At 42.1% G+C, this 20,439-nt stretch overlaps 1 protein-coding gene and 1 long non-coding RNA gene across 19 annotated transcripts in view; one reads left to right on the top strand and one right to left on the bottom strand.

The window, feature by feature from the left end:
- ZMIZ1 (zinc finger MIZ-type containing 1) overlaps positions 1-13,267 on the top strand; it is a 359,852-nt gene extending 346,585 nt beyond the window's left edge. For 15 of the 17 annotated variants that reach the window (XM_064145441.1, XM_064145438.1, XM_064145439.1 and 12 more), the window contains 2 exons: positions 4,966-5,214; positions 8,802-13,267. In XM_064145441.1, the coding sequence (XP_064001511.1) occupies positions 4,966-5,214; positions 8,802-8,909 (357 nt within the window). In that variant the 3' untranslated portion in view covers positions 8,910-13,267. Of the gene's footprint in view, positions 1-4,965; positions 5,215-5,530; positions 7,562-8,801 lie in introns of those variants that run through there. The other 2 variants (XM_064145449.1, XM_064145450.1) reach the window with 2 other exon arrangements.
- LOC135176375 (uncharacterized) overlaps positions 1-20,439 on the bottom strand; it is a 34,549-nt gene that overhangs the window by 8,837 nt on the left and 5,273 nt on the right. For both annotated transcript variants that reach the window (XR_010302618.1, XR_010302619.1), the window contains exons 2-3: positions 4,290-4,413; positions 1,767-1,887 (exon numbers count right to left, since the gene is read on the bottom strand). This is a non-coding gene — a long non-coding RNA (uncharacterized LOC135176375). The remainder of the gene's footprint in view (positions 1-1,766; positions 1,888-4,289; positions 4,414-20,439) is intronic.

Raw genomic sequence — 20,439 nt, 5'->3', positions numbered from 1 at the left:
AAACTTCATATATCTCCAGAAAGTGCATCTGCCAGGTGATAGAAAAGCTACCAGCAGCATTTAGCTCTTAGACATGGCCAGTCATCTATTTTAACTCTCTGTGGAGGATGTGTGTATCCATCCTATTATGTTCGTTTAAGTTACAGGGCAAGGGCTGTATAGTGTGCTGTTACTGCACTTGGCAAGTGCCATGTCTTGAGTGAATACTAGAAAGTACAATTTCAGAATGCAATGAGGAAATGTGGTAGCAGATGCTCAGGAAAAGCCTACTCAGTCAACATCTTCTCTGTCTGGCAGTAGGTTTTCCAAGGAGAGTGGGGAGAACTAGGAAGAGTGGAGAGTTCATTCTTAGCATAGCTTGGAGAGAGCCCAAGTAACAAGGCTGTCTGCAAAGGAAGGGTCCAGAAATGGTAGCAACTTTACCACTCTACAGGCTAATGCCCTACTTAAAGAGCAGGCTGAATTATCTGTATCAAAACCAACCCTACATTATTAGAATATAGTAGTAAGGAGAAGTACTATCAACCTGAATAACTCAGTGCTGTTTTTCTTTGCATCAAAGCTGCAGAGAATTATTCTCTCTGCCTCCCATTAACTGACACCTTGACTTGGTTGGTTAACTGTTACACCTTTGCTACATTAGTTGTCCCAGTGAAGTGGTAGGGTATTGAAATACTGGACCAGTTTGCCCAAAGATGGGGTGGAGGGCCCATCCTTGGAGACATTCAAGGCCAAACTTGATGGGGCCCTGAGCAGACTGGTCTAATTAAAGATGTCCCTGCTCACTGTAGGGGGGTTGGACAAGATGACCTTCAGGATTCCTTTTTGACCCATTGTATGGTTCTGTTCTATGATACAAAGCGGTTGAATATGAAAGTGGAAAATCTGTGGCTTTCTGAAAATGGAACTGCTTACACACGATAGCAAAGGTGAAAGTTTCTCCAAGCTACGCATATTCTAGAGCCATAAAGAGGGTATTTGGGCAAATACTAATGGATTTTTGGTTCTGTGGGCCCACCTGTAGCAAATCTGGTACTTGTTTATGATGGCTGGCAATTACAGTAAACCCTTGTCTCAGCTCTGCCTCATCTCTCCTGATACACCAATGGGAAGCAGCACTAAAATGCAAGTTCCATCTAGTTTGTGTCAATGGATCATTTCCTCTAACAAGGAGCAGTATCCAGGTCTGGAGCAAAAGGGAATTAGATTGACCCTGTCAATGTAGCCATGTAGTCTTCAGGCTATATGTAAGGACGGGAAGTGGTCCCACACATTTCTGTCAGTATGAAGTTTACTCTGCTTTCCTCTTTATCTCCTTTTTCTTTCTCTCTCAGAAACAAAATGTTTGTTGCAGATGCTTAGGAAAGGCAGCTTTAAAATTACTGCTCTCTATTCTCTAAAATTAAAATTTTAGAGAAATGCATGTCACAAATACTGTAGCTGAATGTCTTTGGACAGATGTCTCTGTATGAAAATTACTACCAATCACACTGTGTAACTGAACTTCAGTTTTAAGATGTTGTCTGTGCTCTTGTCTGGCATTCTGTCTTTCCTTTTACACGTTTAAGATGCATTTTGTTTTCATCTACTATTCACTTTGACCATTTCATGTTTACAAAGTGAGTCAGGATCAGATGTTTGGTCCTGTCATACCCAAGGTCTGTCTCTTAACTGGAGCTGAATGCTGCTGAGGAAATTCCTGATGTTCCTATTAGGAGTATTTATGTTGTGGCCCTTACATAATGGCAGGCAGAGAAAGTTGATACCTGTGGAAATACTCTGTAGGTCACTCCAGGAAATGCAGATGTCTTTGCCCATTGTAGGTAGGATTGGGTAACTAGGGATGGACCGTGAGAACTACCCTCTGTCAACACTGCTGTTCCTCTCCTGTGAAAGAAGAAAAACCCAAGACGTGCAATATGGCCAGAATACGTCTTCTCAGTATAAAGGGTTGTGAGAACTGTAGAACAGATGCTTCTGTGTCAGTGCAAGATTGCTACAGAAAGGCTGCCAAAATCACATTGTGCTTGTTTTCAGAAATTCTAGACAAGTTTTAGACCAGGCATTAGCTTCAGTTTAGTCATGGCAGATGAGAAGTGATCTGGATCTGGATCCTGAAGTGACTGAAATTCAGGGGAGGGGAAGTTTAGCTTTGATTCATGTCAGTCCCTTAACTGAGTTCATTGCATGTCTGGAAGGATGCACCTGATGACAAAGGCCTGGATGGGAAAACTGACCAATAGGAGCAGCAGGGCAGGATGGCATCTTTCAGTGGTTATGCCAGCTAACTTAGCAAAGAGTTGGTAAAACCATGACCCCAGTGGCAGATAGAGATGTAAACCATCAACTTAACCTGCTGACTTTTATTTTTCACTGCCATTTTCTCCTGAGATGGTAGGCATATTTTTCTGCAGCCAGCAGGTCCTGTTGTTCTGCGGCTATACATCCTGGTACTCCTAGAGGTCACTGTTGGGCGCTGAAAGAGTTGTGCTATTAGGCTGAAGATGTAGGTGTGTCTGCTATAAGCTCTCCTTTTATAGATTGTGATGTTTTAGAGTGCCAGAGTTTATGCTCTGGAAAACAACTGTGAAATTACTTTGCTGTGTAAGCAAAGGTAGTTTTGTTTCCTAGCGTGGGCTGGTGTTTCTAAACTACAAGGATGAGTGCTGCAGACAAAATCTAAACATACGTAAGTGTATTGCTGGAATGTTTTTCCACCGTGGCAAACTTATCACTAGCCAGCTGAATGCAAATAGAAAAACCTTTGCCCTGAGCGTTTTACTTTCTTACAGGTAGGCTGGTGGAGTCTGTGGCCTAGATAAGATGGATTTTGAACCTGCAATGGCCTTTTGAGAGTATGGTGGCCTTCAGTCTTACAGGGAACAATTGCCACAGTTATCTCAAGGGCTCAAGATACTGCCTTGTCAACTAAACAATTACATATATAGAATACTTACCTATGAAAACATAATACAGAATTTCTAACCTGCTCATTTGTTTTGAATTATGTCTGAGAACACAAAAATGCCTCTCGGATTAAGTACTTACTGATATCAGCATGCCAGTATGACTCTTACTTTGTGCATTCAGGGATAGGTTTAAGAAACTGTTCAAGATAATCCTGTTTTGTTTTGTATCTGGAAACTGCTTTGCCCTATTAGCAACATTGCCTTAGATAAGTTTCTTTTTATTATTAAGCTTTTTTAATTTCCACACTTTCTGTTGCAAATGCTCTCAATGAACAAAGAAGGAGACAGTACTATTTGGGTAGACATCTGCTTTCACTTTGACTTTTGCAAAGTTCTTAGGCTGCAGATTCATTTACATTAAGGCACAGTCTGTGGGCAGACCGTACAAGTTTGCCCCTAAGGTAACAACAGTAACACTGCAGAATACTTTTAAAGTAGTCAAACTGTGAGCCTAATGAAGAGAAGAGTGTCAGTGATTTTTAACAACTACTTGGAACTCCAGTGTGCGAGACAGGCCCAAATGCACCATTGCAGATAGTCATGCTCATTTGCAACCTTTATACTGTCAAAGTATTGAAAAGGACTTCCATATAGCTGAGTGTCACTGTCCCAGTGGACCATATGGGAGCAGTATTCAAGGTTCAGTTTTCATAAGTGGTGAAATGTATTTTTTTAAAAGCCTGTTTCTGTGATTTCTTTTTTTATTTATTTGATGGGAACCTTTTAATTAAGATTTGCATTAACCTCCCTTTTTGTTTTCCAAAACCGAAGACAAGGTTAAAATAACCTTGCAGCTCACTGTGATATGGAAGGGTCAATGCTGACTTAGCATTTTGCTGGTTTCTGTTGGCTTGGCTGGATGAATGTCATGCTGTTGTTGTATGTATCTGGTTTTCTTTATTTCAGCTCCACTTCATGGCAATACGTAGCATTCCTCAAAAAATGTTTACATTTTTTGCTTCTCCATATGCCAAATTAACAGGAGACTTCTGATTATGAAGCATTCAGACACTTCTTTCTCATGGCCCCGAGGTCAAGCCCCAGAGAATCCACTAGCATTAAATGTGACATACAGCAGAAGGAAGAATTTAGCTTCTCTGTTTATTGTTACTTCTCTGTCATGTGAGAAAGACGTCTCCATTCTTCCATAATAGAGTTTGGAAGATGCCTGTGGATTGATATTTTATTCCCCACGGAAAACAAAAAATACTAAACTTTTGCTAGAGAATTTATCCACGAACACAAACCCGAAGTGCAATCATTAGCTTAGTTTCAGCTAATGGATTGTACTTTGGAGTCAGCAGGTACATCACCACCTACCACAGGTCTGCAGATTGATGGAGAGCTCACTCACTAGGCTGGCTTGTTCTTTTGTCAACCATCAGAGCTGCCGAGTATCAGTGAGGAAAACCTTCAGTCTCTTCTTTAAAAGGGGTGTCATGTTCTGAAAAGAAAGAAGGGAGGAGTGAGGAAGGGCCAGTATTTGCAAGAGATTTGTAACCAGCTGAAATACAAACAGGCAGTGGTGTCAGGAAGCTACCCAATATGAATTGAATCAGTTTCCTGGCATAGGTATTCAACAAATTTTCCATTCCTTCATGGAGTTTCTAATTGCAAAAGCACATTGGCCTTGCTAATGCTGAGCAGCACCACTGAGCCTTCTTCCCTTCCCTCTGGGGTTCATTCATCTGCATCTTCCAAGTGCAGTTTCCCACATCACAAAACAGCAAACCAGCAGCACAAACCCAACATGTTTATCTCCCCTTTGAGATAACCCTCAAAACCTGAAGCACTTCCTCTGCCATTGGGATATGGAGTGTTGTGACCGCGCTTTCTGTTTGTTCTTTTGTTGCAGCGTTTGGGGTTGTTTTGTTGTGTGTCTTTTTGAAAGTCATTTGTTATTTCTTTTCCGTGACATGCGGTTACAGAGTCAGGCACCGTGAGCACTGTACCTTGTGGCCTCACTTTCTTTTCCTGCTTTTTTCCTCCTCCGCAGATCCCTCATCCCGGCAGCACTGATCAGTCCCATACTTCCATGCAGCAAGGTTTGCACGTCCCTCACCCCAGCAGCCAGTCAGGGCAGCCATTACATCACAGCGGGCCTCCTACCCAGCAGTCCCGGCAGCCACCCCCGGCCGCTTCTAGCAACCATCCACACAGTGACCTGACCTTTAATCCCTCCTCAGCCTTAGAGGGTCAGGCTGGTGGACAGGGAGCACCCGACATGCCGGAGCCCTCGCTGGATGTAAGTCTGTGTCATACTATCATCTGCCTGCCATAGTGTGTGCTTCGCATCGCGGCGGGAGGGCGGGGAGAGCGCGGGACGGGGAGCCGCTTCCACAGCACATGCCATCCTTCCATGCTTTGGCACATGGGTGCAGCTGCTGCAGCTGAGGTGACAGAGTGCTCCTGGCTTGCTGGAGGGATGGGTCTGGTTTAAGCAGCTGCATGGCATGCTGAGCCATAGCCTCTTCCTAGCAGCAAGGCAGGTGTTAGTTCAGATGGCAGTTCAGGCACCAAGCTCAGAGCGATCTCATCCTTTCCCCCTCATTTCTGGACAGGGGCTCCTGTTTGCGCTTCTAGACCGTGAAGCCATCACAGTGCCTCCATAAGAAGAAGGGTTCAGCTGTGTGAAGTTCTGATTGTGGCACAACTGTGTCAAGTGAGCTACATGCTGAGCCTTGCAGAGCATGCCCTGACCAGTGGGAGAGGGATCTGTGCTGCCCTACCCCATGGTTCTGTCCCTGTGGCCAAAAGCAGGCTGTACCCATCTATATCTGCCCATGTGGGTAGCTCAGCAGCACATCATCCTCCTGGTATGCCACACAGGAAATAAACAAGGACATCTTCCATCTCCTTAGCCACTATGGGAGGCAGCTCACAACTGAACAAAGATAAAACCTAGTTCTGAGGCCCCAAGTAATCTGTCTCTTAGCATCCATTCAGTGGAGTCAAAAGTGAGTTGCCTAAGTATCTCTCTGGTTAATTACCTGCCTCCTGAAATAGAAACTCCTCAGCACTAGGGTTGGATTTTCGTTTGAGTCATGCATTCTTGTATGCGTATTTTCTGTCCATTCTGAAGTCCGCTGCTGCACAGTGTAATTTTCTCTGTGCCTTGGATTTATATCTGTTCTTACTGTTGCTGTGTACTTACATCTTCCCTGTTATGCAGTGTGAGCAGTGTGCCAGCAGGTAGTCTCACAGAGTGGGAGGGAGTGGGTTATTTGGGAGGGAAGAATGCTCCACTTACACGAACGATGCACAGTGGACCATCTTCTCTCTGAACCAGACAGCTGCTGTTTTGCACAACACAGTCACATACACATCCTTTGGGAATGATAGTTCATGTGGCAGTTAGAGGTCAGAACCCTTAAGGTTCCCATTTGAGCAGTATTAATAGGTGAAATAAAGATGCCTTTTTTTTCTTTAGATATTTAAGCAGTATAAAGTATGCTATTACGGGTGAGGCCCTCAGTCCTCAGTGGAAGGCAAAGTAGAAAAACCTGTTTGTTTATCACAGTACTGTGGTTATCACTGATGGAGGCATGCAGGACTCTTAATGGAAGGCTAAAATTATCTTAGCTAAATGAGAAAGCAGGTGCTGTACAGTGTGGGGAATATGCTTTGTGAAGCATATCTACGAGCTCAATCACCATCAGATGGATTATTTTAATGGGTTTAACTTTCAGTGTCTCTGTGCTGGAACCAGACTGAATAAAGTCACGTGCAGTAAAACAAACAGGGGACTGTACCATGGGCAACTTGGTCCGCTCCTTGCTGACACAATCACATCAATTCTTTAGGACTTTGCTGTGATACAGTTTAAGGTTTAACCTGGGTTGAAGGACGTAACCTACATAGGTAGAGATACAGGTGATTGGCACTTGTACCTCAGACAGCAGAGGCACAAGATTCAAATGACTAGTTAGACCTGGCCCTGGTATTCACATCAGGACCTCTGAGTGCACCTCTCCAAACCTGCCCCTAAGCCTAACATGTTCCCATAGCTTCTGCCCTGTCCTGCCGTGCCCTCCTTCCCCCTCCCAGTCCCTGGCAATCCTCTGCTCCAGCACAGCACTTTCAGTGCCCTGTGACTCCTTCCCGGCATCTCTAGTTGTCACAACAGCTGCGCAGGAGGCAGGCTGTGCTGCTTGGCCCCTCTGACCCAAGACAAGCCCTGGTCATCCGCAAAACTTAGACAAGTTCCTCTTCAGAGATACTGAGCACATTGTTTAAAACCTTCACTTTTCTAAAAGTCTTTTCTTTCAGCAGTCCTCATTTATACAAGAGTGAGTCTCAGGGACATTATGTTAACATCTGAAGAATTGAGTTGTAAAATTCTAGGACATGCTCAAGAATTATTTACTTTCTACACACTGGGTGGGGTGGCAGTTTTCTTTTGGTTTTCTGTACTAGACATTCATAAAAGCCCTTATATCTCTATTCCAGTACCATGACAATACTGTTTGTACCATGAATAAAAGGAGGGAGGCCTTTAAGAAAAGTGTTCCTTCTGGGGCCATCTGCTCATGTAAACTTGACACTCTGTTTTTTTACAAAGCAAAAAGTAATAAACTTCTTTCTGTGCTTCATGTTTAGCTTATTGAAAAATACATTCATCCCTATGACATTAGAAGATGAAGCTGCATTTGCACAGGAGTAATAGAAGCATATCACATTTGCATGCTAAATGTGATGCAGTCAAGCTTTTAGTTTTACAGCACTTGAAGACAGAGAACAACTTAAAATTGATTTCTCAAACCTACTCTTGAGTTTGTTAAAGCAGTCCATTTTTTATGCCTTTGCTTTAACACAACGCTGAAGATAAAGGGAGTTTATTATAAACTCTTCCCTGCTGTTTTTTATATACATGACACTTTTGACTAGGATATGGTGAGGTGCAGAATAAAGCAGAAAACATTGCCCGGTGCACACAGCATTAAAAAATATAAATAAAGCCCTACAACTTTTTCTTTGATACTTTAAAACATTGTGAAGGTTAGTGTGTCTTCAGTTGGATGGGGTGTTACCCCCCTGACGGTTTAAAATGACTGAAATTGCATTTAATATTGTACTTAATACTTCCAGCCACTGTAAACTGCTTGCCACAGGAAGGACAGAACTCACCCACCTGCCTTTGCACTGTGCTCTCCATAGTCCTCAGTTAGTTTTCTCTCTCTCCCTCTTAACTTTTTTTTTTTTTGTTGGTTGTTTTTTGGGTTGTTTGGCTTTTGGTTTTGTTGTTGGTTTTTTTTCTGGCTAGTTTTGTCCCTAGGTTCTCCAGCTCAGTGCCCTAGAGGTTATATCAGTACTCGGAGGCATTAGGGTGTGGCTGAGGGGCGAGGAGAAGATGGGGCTGCCTCTCCTTCAGGGATGCAGGCCTTAGGTGGACATCACACTGAAGAGTGAGTCAGACCAGTCTTTTTTGGTCAGCCCTAAAGCTCGAGTACATACTACTGAAACTGCTTCTTTGAAGTTTTATTTGGTGGCTTATAGGAAACTAACATATTTAACAAGCATTTATCAAGTTTCTGTCTGCATCACTTGTCAGGAAATACACTTAGTTTACCGATGAACTTTGTGGTGGGGAGGTTGATGGAGAAACTCCTTGAGGTGGTAATGTGCTCAGTTTTCAGCTGTGCATTACAAGCTTTTCACAAACCAAGTGGATACTGCAGCATCTTAGGGTGTTAAGTTTGTGCTGCTGCCTTCCAATTTATTTGGCTCTCTACATGTGAAAGCCAGTTTCCAGGAATGCATAGCGTTTGATTCCATTTTTCTCACTTGTTTTCCTGTTACCTGTAATTTTCCTTTTATTTTTATATTTTATAGCTACTTCCAGAACTCACAAATCCGGATGAGCTGCTTTCGTACCTGGATCCTCCTGATTTGCCAAGCAATAGCAATGATGACCTTCTGTCTCTCTTTGAGAACAACTGAAACCATGTGTATTCTCCCACCCCTTTCACTTGTTCACACGTGTGTGGCTGCACAGCAAGGAATCTTAACACTCCTTTTCCACAAGAGAAGAAAAAACCAAACTCACAAGTTGATCCAATGGTGCACTCCCTGCTTTCTTCATCTCAGAACTGCTTTTGTCAGCTTCAAAAACTGCGAAAGTGTCGGGAGGACAAACCCACAAAAAATAAGCCAATGCAGTAATCTCTGAGTCTGCCGTGCTACACGTGACAAGCGTAGACAGTTGTGCAGCTGTTGGAAACCCCATTTGTTGTTCATCCTCTAGAGAGAGAGTTCTGTGATAAACATAGTGTGAAGTATCTTGGCAAAATTGAATCTTGGCAAGGGAAGAAAAGGCAACAAAATGGAACTGTCTTTATTGACCCATCTCAGAGTGTCCTTCCAACGTGTGTTCTTCCATTTTTTTGAAACTCTATCTCCCTTCACCCCACCTCCTCTCTGACCCCCTCCAACAGTACGTTTGCGTTGGAGTGATTGTCCTGGCCACACACAAAAACACGTACAAAGCTCAAAAGCACAAATCCTACAGTCAAGTGGCAAAGATAGGGCAGATGTACAGGCCTGTCAGAGGGAGCTGGCAGTTTAGCTAATGTGACTTCAGTAACGGAGTCCTGAGAATCTCCAGGCTGCAGCCTTGGGTGTTGCTATTTCTGCAAGTGCAGGAGTTTTAATCACCTCTTTGCAGAGGATTCCTTTGGCCAAACACAGGTTGGAAACACCCAGGAAAAAAAATTAAAAACAATGTTTTTGCAATGCTTAGGTGGTTTGCTTGGGTGGGGTTTTTTTTTGTGATTTTGGTTTCAATTCAGTACTGTTTGTGGCTGCATTACCATCCAGCTGTTGAGATTGCTGTAATAGATCTTTTTGCCATGTATGCCATATGGAATGGAAAAGAGAGGGAGGGGGGATGCAGCCAAACTGTTCCTGGTTATATTACCTGCAGCCTTTGGTGCCCTGAGCATGTGAGTCACTGTACTGCACAATACATACCAGGACAGGCTGGGTTGAAGGCAGCCAGGAAATCATTGCAGGATGGAGGGAGAGTAACATCTGCATAATTACTTTTAATAATTGGCTTTAGAAAGGGGCATGGACATTGGTCAGAAATCTTATGGCTTCATTTTTGTTTGGCTTTGCGTTCTGTTTTTTTGACTGTTACAGATAATTCCACCTTCTTCTTTTCTCCTCCAGTTTCTTTGTTTTAAACTTTGGGCTGCCGGGATGAGCTCTTTCTCCTGAAGGATGGGGCATAGGGACAATAAGTAACTGTTGGTAGATTGCTACTGCCCTCAAGAGACCCTGCTGCCACAATCACTGTCTTGCCCCTGTGGTCTGTGCTGCTTGTGTGGTTGCTGCTCCTGCATGAGCTTCCTGTTGCTTCCGTGCCCATTTCTGTGCTCTTCATCTCTCTCTCTCTTGCTCTCTCTTATAAACTTTGTACAGTAGCTATGTAAGAAGTGCATGTGTGCCAACTTTGCCCTTGTGGTGCAACATTTCAGCTTTCGCCCACTGTACAGTTATTGCTTTTGTTTCTTTTTGTTACTAAAGCGAATTTGACCCTACTCCTTTCCCTTACCCAAATGCAGTCAAACACCCTTTGTTTGCTCACCACAGTACGTTTTAAACTGAAGTGCCAGGCAAAATCCTGCTTGTTCCCGTCAGTTTGACTAGATAGCTTCCTAGCCCTCTGTGTTTAGTTTGCAGTGCTGTAAATGGCATGCTCTGTGCTTACGACTCTGGATTTGCTTTCCTCACCAAAGTCCTATTTGTAAATCCTTTGCAATTTTTGGTTTTGTTTTGCTCTCCTTGTTAACGTTTCCCACTACTGCTGTACATGCCTCATGATATATATATGCTAGTCAGCAGCACCTTGCTGTAGATATTAAAGGAAATGGCGGTTTAGTTCTTTTATTTTCCAGTAGGAGTATTGAATCTGTCCAACATATTCTGTAGAGATGGTCCCACACTTATATTTTTCCTGTTTCAAGTTTTTTTAAGAAAGGCGCTGTTCATTATGCAAAATCAATTATTTTAAGAATTGCTATTGTAAATATCTCTGTGAATATTTTAGTATCGTCTTTGATAAGATTCAACATTTTCACAATCTGGTTATACTTTTGCTGGTGTTTTTAAATACCTTGTCTGAAGAAAAATATGGGTCCTTTTTTTAGAAAAAAAAATATTGAGGGTTCTTTAACAGAAAAAGGGAGTTGGATTGGGTTTTTTTTTTTCCTCCTCTCCCCCACCCCCCAACCCCCTGTTTTCTTTTGATAAATTAGCCCAAATTTCATATCTATGTGTATGACAAATAAATTGATACATCAAGCAGTACCTAGACAATCGAGGCCCAGCTCTGTCATGAAGACCTTAATAATAAGTGAATGCCTAGGGCAAAAAAACAACTGATGTTCAGTGACTGTGGGCTGGTAAGGGTAGAGGCTTTTGTTTATTTGCCCAAGTGAGCAGGACACCAAGGACCAGCTGTCTGAACAGGGAAAGACACACTAAAGCAAGCAGCAGGTATATAAGGTACCGTATTTCTATCACTATACTGATGCTCTGGTCTCTGAAACTGGGGCCCAGTAATGTTTAGGGATGTTGGTGGGTGGGAGAGGGAAACACTATAGTATATTTTATTCTGCTTAGAAGTGTCTTTTTTCTTACATATGTTTGACAACCTGTAGAGGATCTCTGCAGAATATTAAAGCAACCTTGCTGTAATACATGGTAATATGGTTGTGGTGTGGTGCTGCTATCACACAATGCCTAGGAAAGACCGTTCTTCAATAACAGATGTGTTTTGTAGCCATTTTACTGTAGTAAGTTTCTCCCCAGTAGTTTTGCTGCATTATTTATGTAGGTATTGAAGTCATTTGCAAGGGGGGCTAAGGATAAACTGACTGAAGGCCCTTAGAGTTTGGGGGTTTTGTTTGGAGGGAGGTTTCTTAAGCCATAGGTTTTGGAATAAAGAAGGTATCTCATTATTAGTTGGAACTGGTTGCTCAGATATTGTTTTTGAATTTGATTCTATTTAATGTTCCACCCTCACTGACTCCTGAGCAGCTAAGTTATTTTTCTCTTAAGCACACCATTAGTATTTCAAACCAGGTATGTTAAGGATTGACCTTTTGCTAACTGGCTGTATTTAAAATGTATCATTTAAAAGTACCTGTTGGAAAGCATAAAGGAAAAAAAAGCCCCATAGCTATTAGCAGTATGTTTCGAGCAGTGTTTGCACCTGCTTTGTACAGTAATAGAGAATCAAAGTGAACGGTTGACATTTTTAAGCTTACAGAAACATCTGGTTTCTAAGCAGAACTTAAGAGAGAAAATACAGTTTTTACCCATCACCCAAATGTTGGACATTTGAGAGTTTTAAAACTTACCTGTCAGCTAAAATCAGGTACTGTATAGTGGAGTCAGTATGAAAAACCTTCTAAATAAAAGTTTAGTTATTTTTCTATCTGTTCACTGCCATATTGAATTTTAGAGAAAAAAAAAATAGCAAATAGGGTAATCACAGTCATTTCTTTTAAAGCTTAGTTATTATATGAAATTCCAGTAGTGTTTTTATTCTTCTTTTACTCTTTGTTTACTTTTTAATTGTTTCCCTATGGAAGTTCATCTGGGAAAGAACCCACAGAGATCTACAGTTCTGCTGCCAAGACATTATTATAGGACTGACAGATACACACCAATGTCTGCAGCGGAGACTCAAGGGACAGCTGTACATATGTAAATGACAAATAGAGACATGTTAACAGAAATGCATTCATTTTCCTTGGAATGTGCATTGTTCTTATTTTGCAGGAAAAAAAAAAAGCTTGAAGCTCCATCTTATGTGGAAAATGAATCCTGTTTGTTAGCGTTTGTGGAGTCTCGGCATTTGTTTCACTTTCACTTCTGTAATATACTCTGCTCCTTTGTTTTGTTTTGTTTTATCTACATGTAATATTTAGCTTACGTGTACTAGTCTATCACCTGTGTATTTTTAGGGTGCTACAGAAATAATGAAGAAAAAAATGCGGGGATTGAGAAAAATAAATGGTAACCAAATTCTTACTTTCTACAATTTTTGATATTATGATCAGAAGAGGATTAAAAACAAAAGGAAAAAAAAAAGTACAATCCGAAGTACCACGCAAAAATGGCCATTGTCTTTGTTTGTACATCGTATGTACAGTACAATGCAATCATTTCATACTTTAAATTGGTCAGAAGAAATAATTGTGATTTTTAGTCTTGCAAAACTGTATGTAGTTAGATGATGTGACAACCTAATATTTATCTAATAAATATGTATTCAGATGAAACCTGTATATTAGGTGTTCATGTGGTTATTTTGTATTTAAAGATCAAATTATTTGACTATTGCTAGACATTTATATACTCTGTTGTAACACTGAAATATTCTCATTTGCTTATGTTATTTTTTTTTCCTAAATAAATTTGCAAAATTAAGGTCTGGCTAATTAGCAGCTGCTTTGTAAATTTTGAGTTTCAATTTGAAGAAACTAACTTCCCCCCTTTCGCCCTGCCTGCTCATCTGTGTTGATGTGGAAGTTGGTTGTGCAGGATGTACTTTTTCAGGGAAGAGAAAGCTGTGAAGCAGGAGGGAAGAGTCACAAAGTCAAAGATTGTGGAAGTAAATTTACTGATAGGTGTGGGATCGCATAGAAACCATTCCCTGCTTAGTCTCTGGTGTCAGCACGTGTGGAGGGATTACACATCCAGCAGGGCAGTTTAACTTTGTTGAAAAATTCTCATCAGCTTGATACTTTTGTTTCAGTTGGAGGCTGTCATCATGAAATTAGTGATCATGGAAGATGACTAAAGCGAGAGGTTTTTTAATGCATTCCCATCATAAAGACTTGGTCTTAGTTGGCCTTTGAGTTAACCAAGTCTGATTAACTTGTCTTAACTCTAAGCAGACTGAACTGTGACACAGGGAATACACACAGGGTTGTACCAACACCACCCACGGTACACACGGGTCCTTTGTCAGCAGAGTTCAACACCCATATTTTGTCAAAACTGCAGATGCATGTGACAACTTCTTTAACAGAGATTACCAAGTATTTGCATGTGGCATTTGTGGAACTGTTCAGTCTAAACCCACCTTTCAAATGCATTCAAATAGGAAGGAACAGCCTAACCCTTTCAGAATATGAATATGTATACAGGAATGTAATTGAGATCTAGCAATTGCTCCACAGATCCACAAGGACGCAGGTACTTAGTGTCGACTGCAATACAGAAGTAGATAGAGAGGAACATAGGTAGGTATATCTAGACTAGATATGTTTTTTTTCTCAAAAATGGGGAAAACTGCTTGTTTGTAACTCCAGTTTCTGCCTTCCTTGCTGGCCCAACCCACTAGGATAGCATCATAAAACTGAAACAGAAAAAAAACCAATTACCTATTCCAGGCAATAATTAATGGATATTTTGGTTATGGTGTTCTATTTTCCTGGAATCTCACAAGAAATATCAGTGAGATGTTGTGCAAAGCCACTTTGGCACTGTACAGATGGAGAAAAACAGGAAGAGGTCAAATGATGTCCCTAAGCACTGTATGTTTGTCAAACTTCCTTTGAAGCCTGAGGAGAATATGACAATTCTGGAAGTGGAGTTTCTCTCAGATGTAACCTGAAGACCCCAGGATAGGTACAATGTGCGTATCCAGCTGATGCCAGTGTCTCCCATTACAGTGTCCCCTGCACTGTGCACTCCACGTGTGCTTCCTGCCTACGTGAATATTTGTCTATGACTTCTCTGCCACCTATGTGAGTATTTGTCTATGATTTCTCTGTTTGACAGCTGTTCAACAACTGCAGAACACTCTTACTTCCCTGCATTTTTTCTCTTCCTAGTCAGTATGAATGTCTGAATCACATAATTTTTCAGTTGTGCACCTTGTACTCTGTTGCCATGCTCATCATTATGCCTTTTTCAGGAGCAAGAGACTGAAAACAATTGGAAACATGGAAAAAGGGATGCCCTGTTTGTTTTCTGCTTGGACTATGGGGATGGCACTGCTGGGTATGAACACAGCTGCTTGCTTTCCTTTCAAAAAGTAAACTAGACAGTATATAAAACAGGCTTACAACTCTCACCTGATGTGCTATATCTAACGGTCTCATTTATTATCTTGTTTCATTTTAGAACTAATTTATGTACTTTGTGTACCTAGCCTTTTATTTGTATGTATAATTAACCAGAACCCATTTCCCTGTTACCTGCCTAGATTCCAAGTCTGTACAAGTTTTACTGTATTGTGAACTTGCAGCCACCAATTATTACCTCTTTTTCTTACATACTAACTTATTACAGGTTCCACTTTCTGAAATCGTACCAGCTTTATGTGGGCTGTTACTCTAATGTCTGTCATTCTGTCAATGCACTGTTCACATTTGTTCTAAAGGAACACAGGATTTTTCTTGCATCACAGACCTTCAGAACCTTCTGCTGAGATACCTTGTCTCCATGAGTCTACGGAGTTTTGCAGGGGAATGTAAAGGTACCCCCCAAAGGAACCTATTCAATTACTCATAATAATTGGTTTTCTGTCATTTAAGACTATCCTTCTGTTAAAAATGTTCTCTTTTGTGTGTGGACTAGATGATACTAAGTTTTTTACTCTGTTCAGTGTCTTGGATACATCTGCTTGATTTGTGCAGTATATTTCCAGTTACTGAACTGACATTTTTTGGTAGATCTAGCTACACACAGTAACCGAGAACACCAGCATCTACCATTCCAAGCACACTGGTTTCTCTACACTTTTTTTTGGTCTTTTTTAAGACATTGTAAGAGATTTAGGATTACCAGTACTGATTTTTCTCTAGGTCAGAGTTTTGACCAATTGCATTTTTAAGTGACTCTTACAATCTAGACTTCTCTGTTTGTCCACAGCTTTTTCATGATATTGGGTTGGGTTTTTGTTTTTGTTTTGTTTTTTTTTTGTTTGTTTGGTTGGTTTTTTTTGGTTGTTGTTGTTGAACTATTCTGTAACATTTAATTTCAACTGCCACCTCAAAGACATTGATTATCATGAACATGGAGACAAGTCGTTCAGTGTAATAAATCTGAACAAGTCAAACACAAAAAAATTGAAACATCTTTTAAAATATTCAGACTGCTGTTAGGGTTCAATTCTTCTGTTTGTTTCTTTTCTTCATTTGGCTTACAAAAGCTATTGAAATACCCCACACAATGAAATGCTGGAGTTGAAGTCTTGCTAGGGTTCTAATGTATATTTAAATTGATTCAAATTTTCACCAACTATTCTCATGTTTCAAATTTAAAACCAAAGCTCATTTTTTCCTTTGTTCATTGCTTCTGTATTTCTCACATTTAAGGCATGCAAAATCAGTGAATTCTGCACTTAACCCATGCAGCTATCTTAGTGACTGTGGAAAATACCCAGTTATTCAAAATATGTTCCTTTGCAAGATTCCTATTTGGTTAGCAGCTTTCTACATTATGAATGGTAGTCCCTCTGGGAAGAAGCATTACTTTCAGTTTGCTGCTATCAGACTGATGGCAGAATGTGCAGGAGTGACACTGAGACAGAATCAAAAGTTCAGGAACCCTAGGCTCCTGGCTCTTCTGAATGCCAATAGAAATTCTTACCCTGAGCTTTTAAATATTTTACCAAACATTTTGTTATCCAAAAATTATGTTCTTCAGCTATAAATGTGACACATGCTAATGTGCATCTGACAACTTGTTAGCTTGGTTGGTGGGACATTGTCTATTCAGGTAAGTGTCATGTAAGTATGTCATAGAATCAACCAGGTTGGAAGAGACCTCCAAGCTCATCCAGTCCAACCTAGCACCCAGCCCTAGCCAGTCAACTAGACCATGGCACTAAGTGCCCCAGCCAGTCTTTTCTTGAACACCTTCAGGGATGGTGACTCCACCACCTCCCTGGGCAGCCCATTCCAATGCCAATCACTCTCTCTCCCAACAACTTCCTCCTAACATCCAGCCTATACCTCCCCTGACACAACTTGAGACTGCGTCCCCTTTTCCTGTTGCTGGTTGTCTGGGAGAAGAGACCAACCCCCACCTGGCTACAACCTCCCTTCAGGTAGTTGTAGACAGCAATGAGGTCCCCCTGAACCTCCTCCAGGCTGAACAACCTCAGCCTCTCCTCATAGGGTTTGTGTTCCAGGCCCCTCACCAGCTTTGTTGTCCTTCTCTGGACACGCACCAGCACCTCATCTCTCTTGAATTGAGGGGCCCAGAACTGGACACAGTACTCGATAATGTCCCATGCTAGCTAATGCAGTAATGCCATTCAATGCTGAGAGTAAACAATCCTTTCTATAGTGAAATTTCAAAAAAGCAGAAAGGAATCTGAGATTCTGCCTTGGGAAGCTGTTTCCAGCAGAACTGTTAATAGTAAAACTGGTGACGATTTTTTAGTTCTTGCTACACCTGTGAAGCATTTTTTGGGGGTGATTCTTTTCAAACTGATGTTATCATTTTTTAGCTTCCAGCTCCTGTTGTGAAATTGTACAACTGAAAAACATATCTCAGAGCTATGAGTGCAGACAGGATAATTCACCTTGTACAAGGCAGAGAGGCAGCTGTTACTCAAAGCATCATTGGTCAGGTTTACACACAAGACAAATTCAAGGGAAAGCCAAGGCTTTACCAGGGAGCCAGTTAAAGCAGTGCTTTTGAGAAACAGTGAAGAGAAGACAGATCATGAAGACATGACAGTGTAAGGAAAATAACTGGAGAAAGCTGCTAAATAAATACTATAGCAGGGATGGAGAACAAAAAGCTGGGAATCTGGGGGTGTTGCTGATGGTGTGCTGCATGGGACTAAGGGTCCCACATGGCCCTGTGCCTCTCTGAACACTGCAACCATTTCCCACTTGAGTTGCAAGTAAAATTAACTTCTAGAATGCATCTCAACCTAGATTGTCATATTGCTACCCTGTCAGTCTTAAAATGCTAAGTGTATGATATTCTTCTCTGTTTTTTTTGTCCCCAGCTACATTTTCTAGTGTTCCTGACAGCAAGTATAAGCAGTGTGGGTATGATTTATTTCAGTTTTATCAGCTGTGTAAAACCAAGACCCGGTCAGCAGAGTTGCACAGCCAGAGAAAAGACAGGGCATGACAGGAGCTGGTAGGGGGGAGGGAACGGGTATAGTTTCCATGCAAGTGGGTGTTTCAACAGTCTCGAAGGCAGGGAACAGGGAACTTCCACTCCTCAGGAAGGAGCTGCTAAGAGTCTCATCTGGTGAGTAATTAATGGGCAAGTCCATTTTCAGTGAGATCATCCCAAGGTCAGAATCATCTTATACAAGATGAAGTAGCATAACTAATCCCAATAGCATTTCTGATACTATTAGCTTAGAGCTTGTTCTTCAGACCAGAGGTTATACTTAAGGATAAACCAGAAAACTACAGACCTGTCACTCTAACATCAGTGCCAGGCAAGGTCATAGAACAGGTCATCTTGAGTGCCAACACAAAGCACCTGCAGGATGGCCAAGGGATCAGGCCCAGCCAGCATGGGTTTAGGAAGGGTAGGTCCTGTCTCACCAACCTGATCTCCTTTTATGATCAGGTTACCTGCCTGGTGAATGTGGGGAAGGCTGTGGATGGAGTCTACCTGGACTTCAGCAAGGCCTTTGACACTGTCTGCCACAACAAGCTCCTGGCAAAGCTGGCAGCTCGTGGCTTGGACAGATTCACTCTATGCTGGGTCAAGAACTCGCTGGAAGGCCGAGCCCAGAGAGTGGTGGTGAACGGTGCCACATCCAGTTGGCAGCTGTCAGTAGTGGTGTTCCCTAAGGATGAGTGCTGGGCCCAGTCCTGTTCAACGTTTTTATTGATGACCTGGACAAGGGGATTGAGTCCAGCATCAGTAAGTTTGCAGATGACACCAAGCTAGGACCAGGTGTTGAGAGCCCTGCAGAGGAACACAGACAGGCTGGATGGGTGGGCAGAGGCCAATGGGATGAGATTGAACAAGACCAAGTGCAGGGTTCTGCACTTTGGCCACAACAACCCCAAGCAGTGCTACAGGCTGGGGACAGAGTGGCTGGAGGGCAGCCAGGAAGAAAGGGACCTGGGGGTACAGGTAGATAGTAGCTGAAGATGAGCCAGCATTGTGCCCAGGTGGCCAAGAGAGCCAATGGCATCCTGGCCTGCATCAGGAACAGTGTGGCCAGTAGGACAAGGGAGGTTATTCTGCCCCGTGTACTCAGCACTGGTCAGTCCACACCTTGAGTGCTGTGTCCAGTTCTGGGCCCCTCAATTCAAGAGAGATGTTGAGGTGCTGGAACGTGTCCAGAGAAGGGCGACAAAGCTGGTGAGGGGCCTGGAACACAAACCTTATGAGGAGAGGCTGAGGGAGCTGGGGGTGTTTAGCCTGGAGAAGAGGAGGCTCAGAGGTGACCTCACTGCTGTCTACAACTACCTGAAGGGAGGCTGTAGACAGGTGGGCATCAGTCTCTTCTCCCAGGCAACCAGCAACAGAACAAGGGGACACGGTCTCAAGTGGTGCTGGGGGAAGTATAGGCTGGGTGTTAGGAGGAAGTTCTTCCCAGAGAGAGTGATTGGCATTGGAATGGGCTGCCCAGGGAGGTGGTGGAGTCACCATCCCTGGAGGTGTTCAAGAAAAGACTGGATGAGGCACTTAGTGCCATGGTGTAGTTGACTGGATAGGGCTGGGTGCTAGGTTTGACTGGATGACCTTGGAGGTGTCTTTGAATCTGATTGATTCTACTCTATGATTCTATTCTATTCACAAGTAAATAAACCAAACTGATCCCTATAGATCACTTATAACTGAAATCTCTGTTTTTTAGAAGATAGAAAGGCTTCTGTAACATTTGCTCTATCTTCATACTGTTCCGTAAGTATGCAAAGCATCTTCCCACCCACCCACAGACAAACCACCTATCTACAAGTCTTGAAGCTTTTTGAGTCTACTGGGAATAACAGCTGCATTTTCCTTATAGTCTAAACCTGTGCATTTAAAATGTCCTACATGCTTTGACAGGCTGTTGTGATCTATCCAGAAGTGTTCATGGACCACCTGTAGTGGTGCTTCTCATCTGAGACGCTATGGACATCTGCAAGGTGCATAAAGGCACAGTACAATCTGACATATTAGCAGTGAGTTTCCATATATTATGCAGTGAGACTGAGTAATGAATTCCAAGCAAGCAATGTCACTCAGAACTTCTGAAACGAAAATGCTAATCACAGCTGTAAGGAGCATGAGTGGATTGAGGTTTTTCTTGTATGACTATTTGTAGGTAATTAGTATGAAGTCATGTGGGGAAACTCCTCCTTTATGTACAGTGTGTGCTGGAGAGAAGGTTCATGATGTGAGCTGGGTTACTACAAGTTCCTAAGAGGAAATCTTGATAGTGAGAATATTTATTAGCATTTTTTCTTTTTATCTGTAAATGTACCTGTGTGGCTATTCTATGCCCTTTGAGTTGTGGTATGATTTA

Source organism: Pogoniulus pusillus, chromosome 6 (assembly GCF_015220805.1).
Source record: "Pogoniulus pusillus isolate bPogPus1 chromosome 6, bPogPus1.pri, whole genome shotgun sequence".
Lineage (NCBI taxonomy): Eukaryota > Metazoa > Chordata > Aves > Piciformes > Lybiidae > Pogoniulus > Pogoniulus pusillus.
The sequence above is the reverse complement of the archived record's forward strand: the minus strand, read 5'-3'. Positions and strand labels throughout refer to the sequence as shown.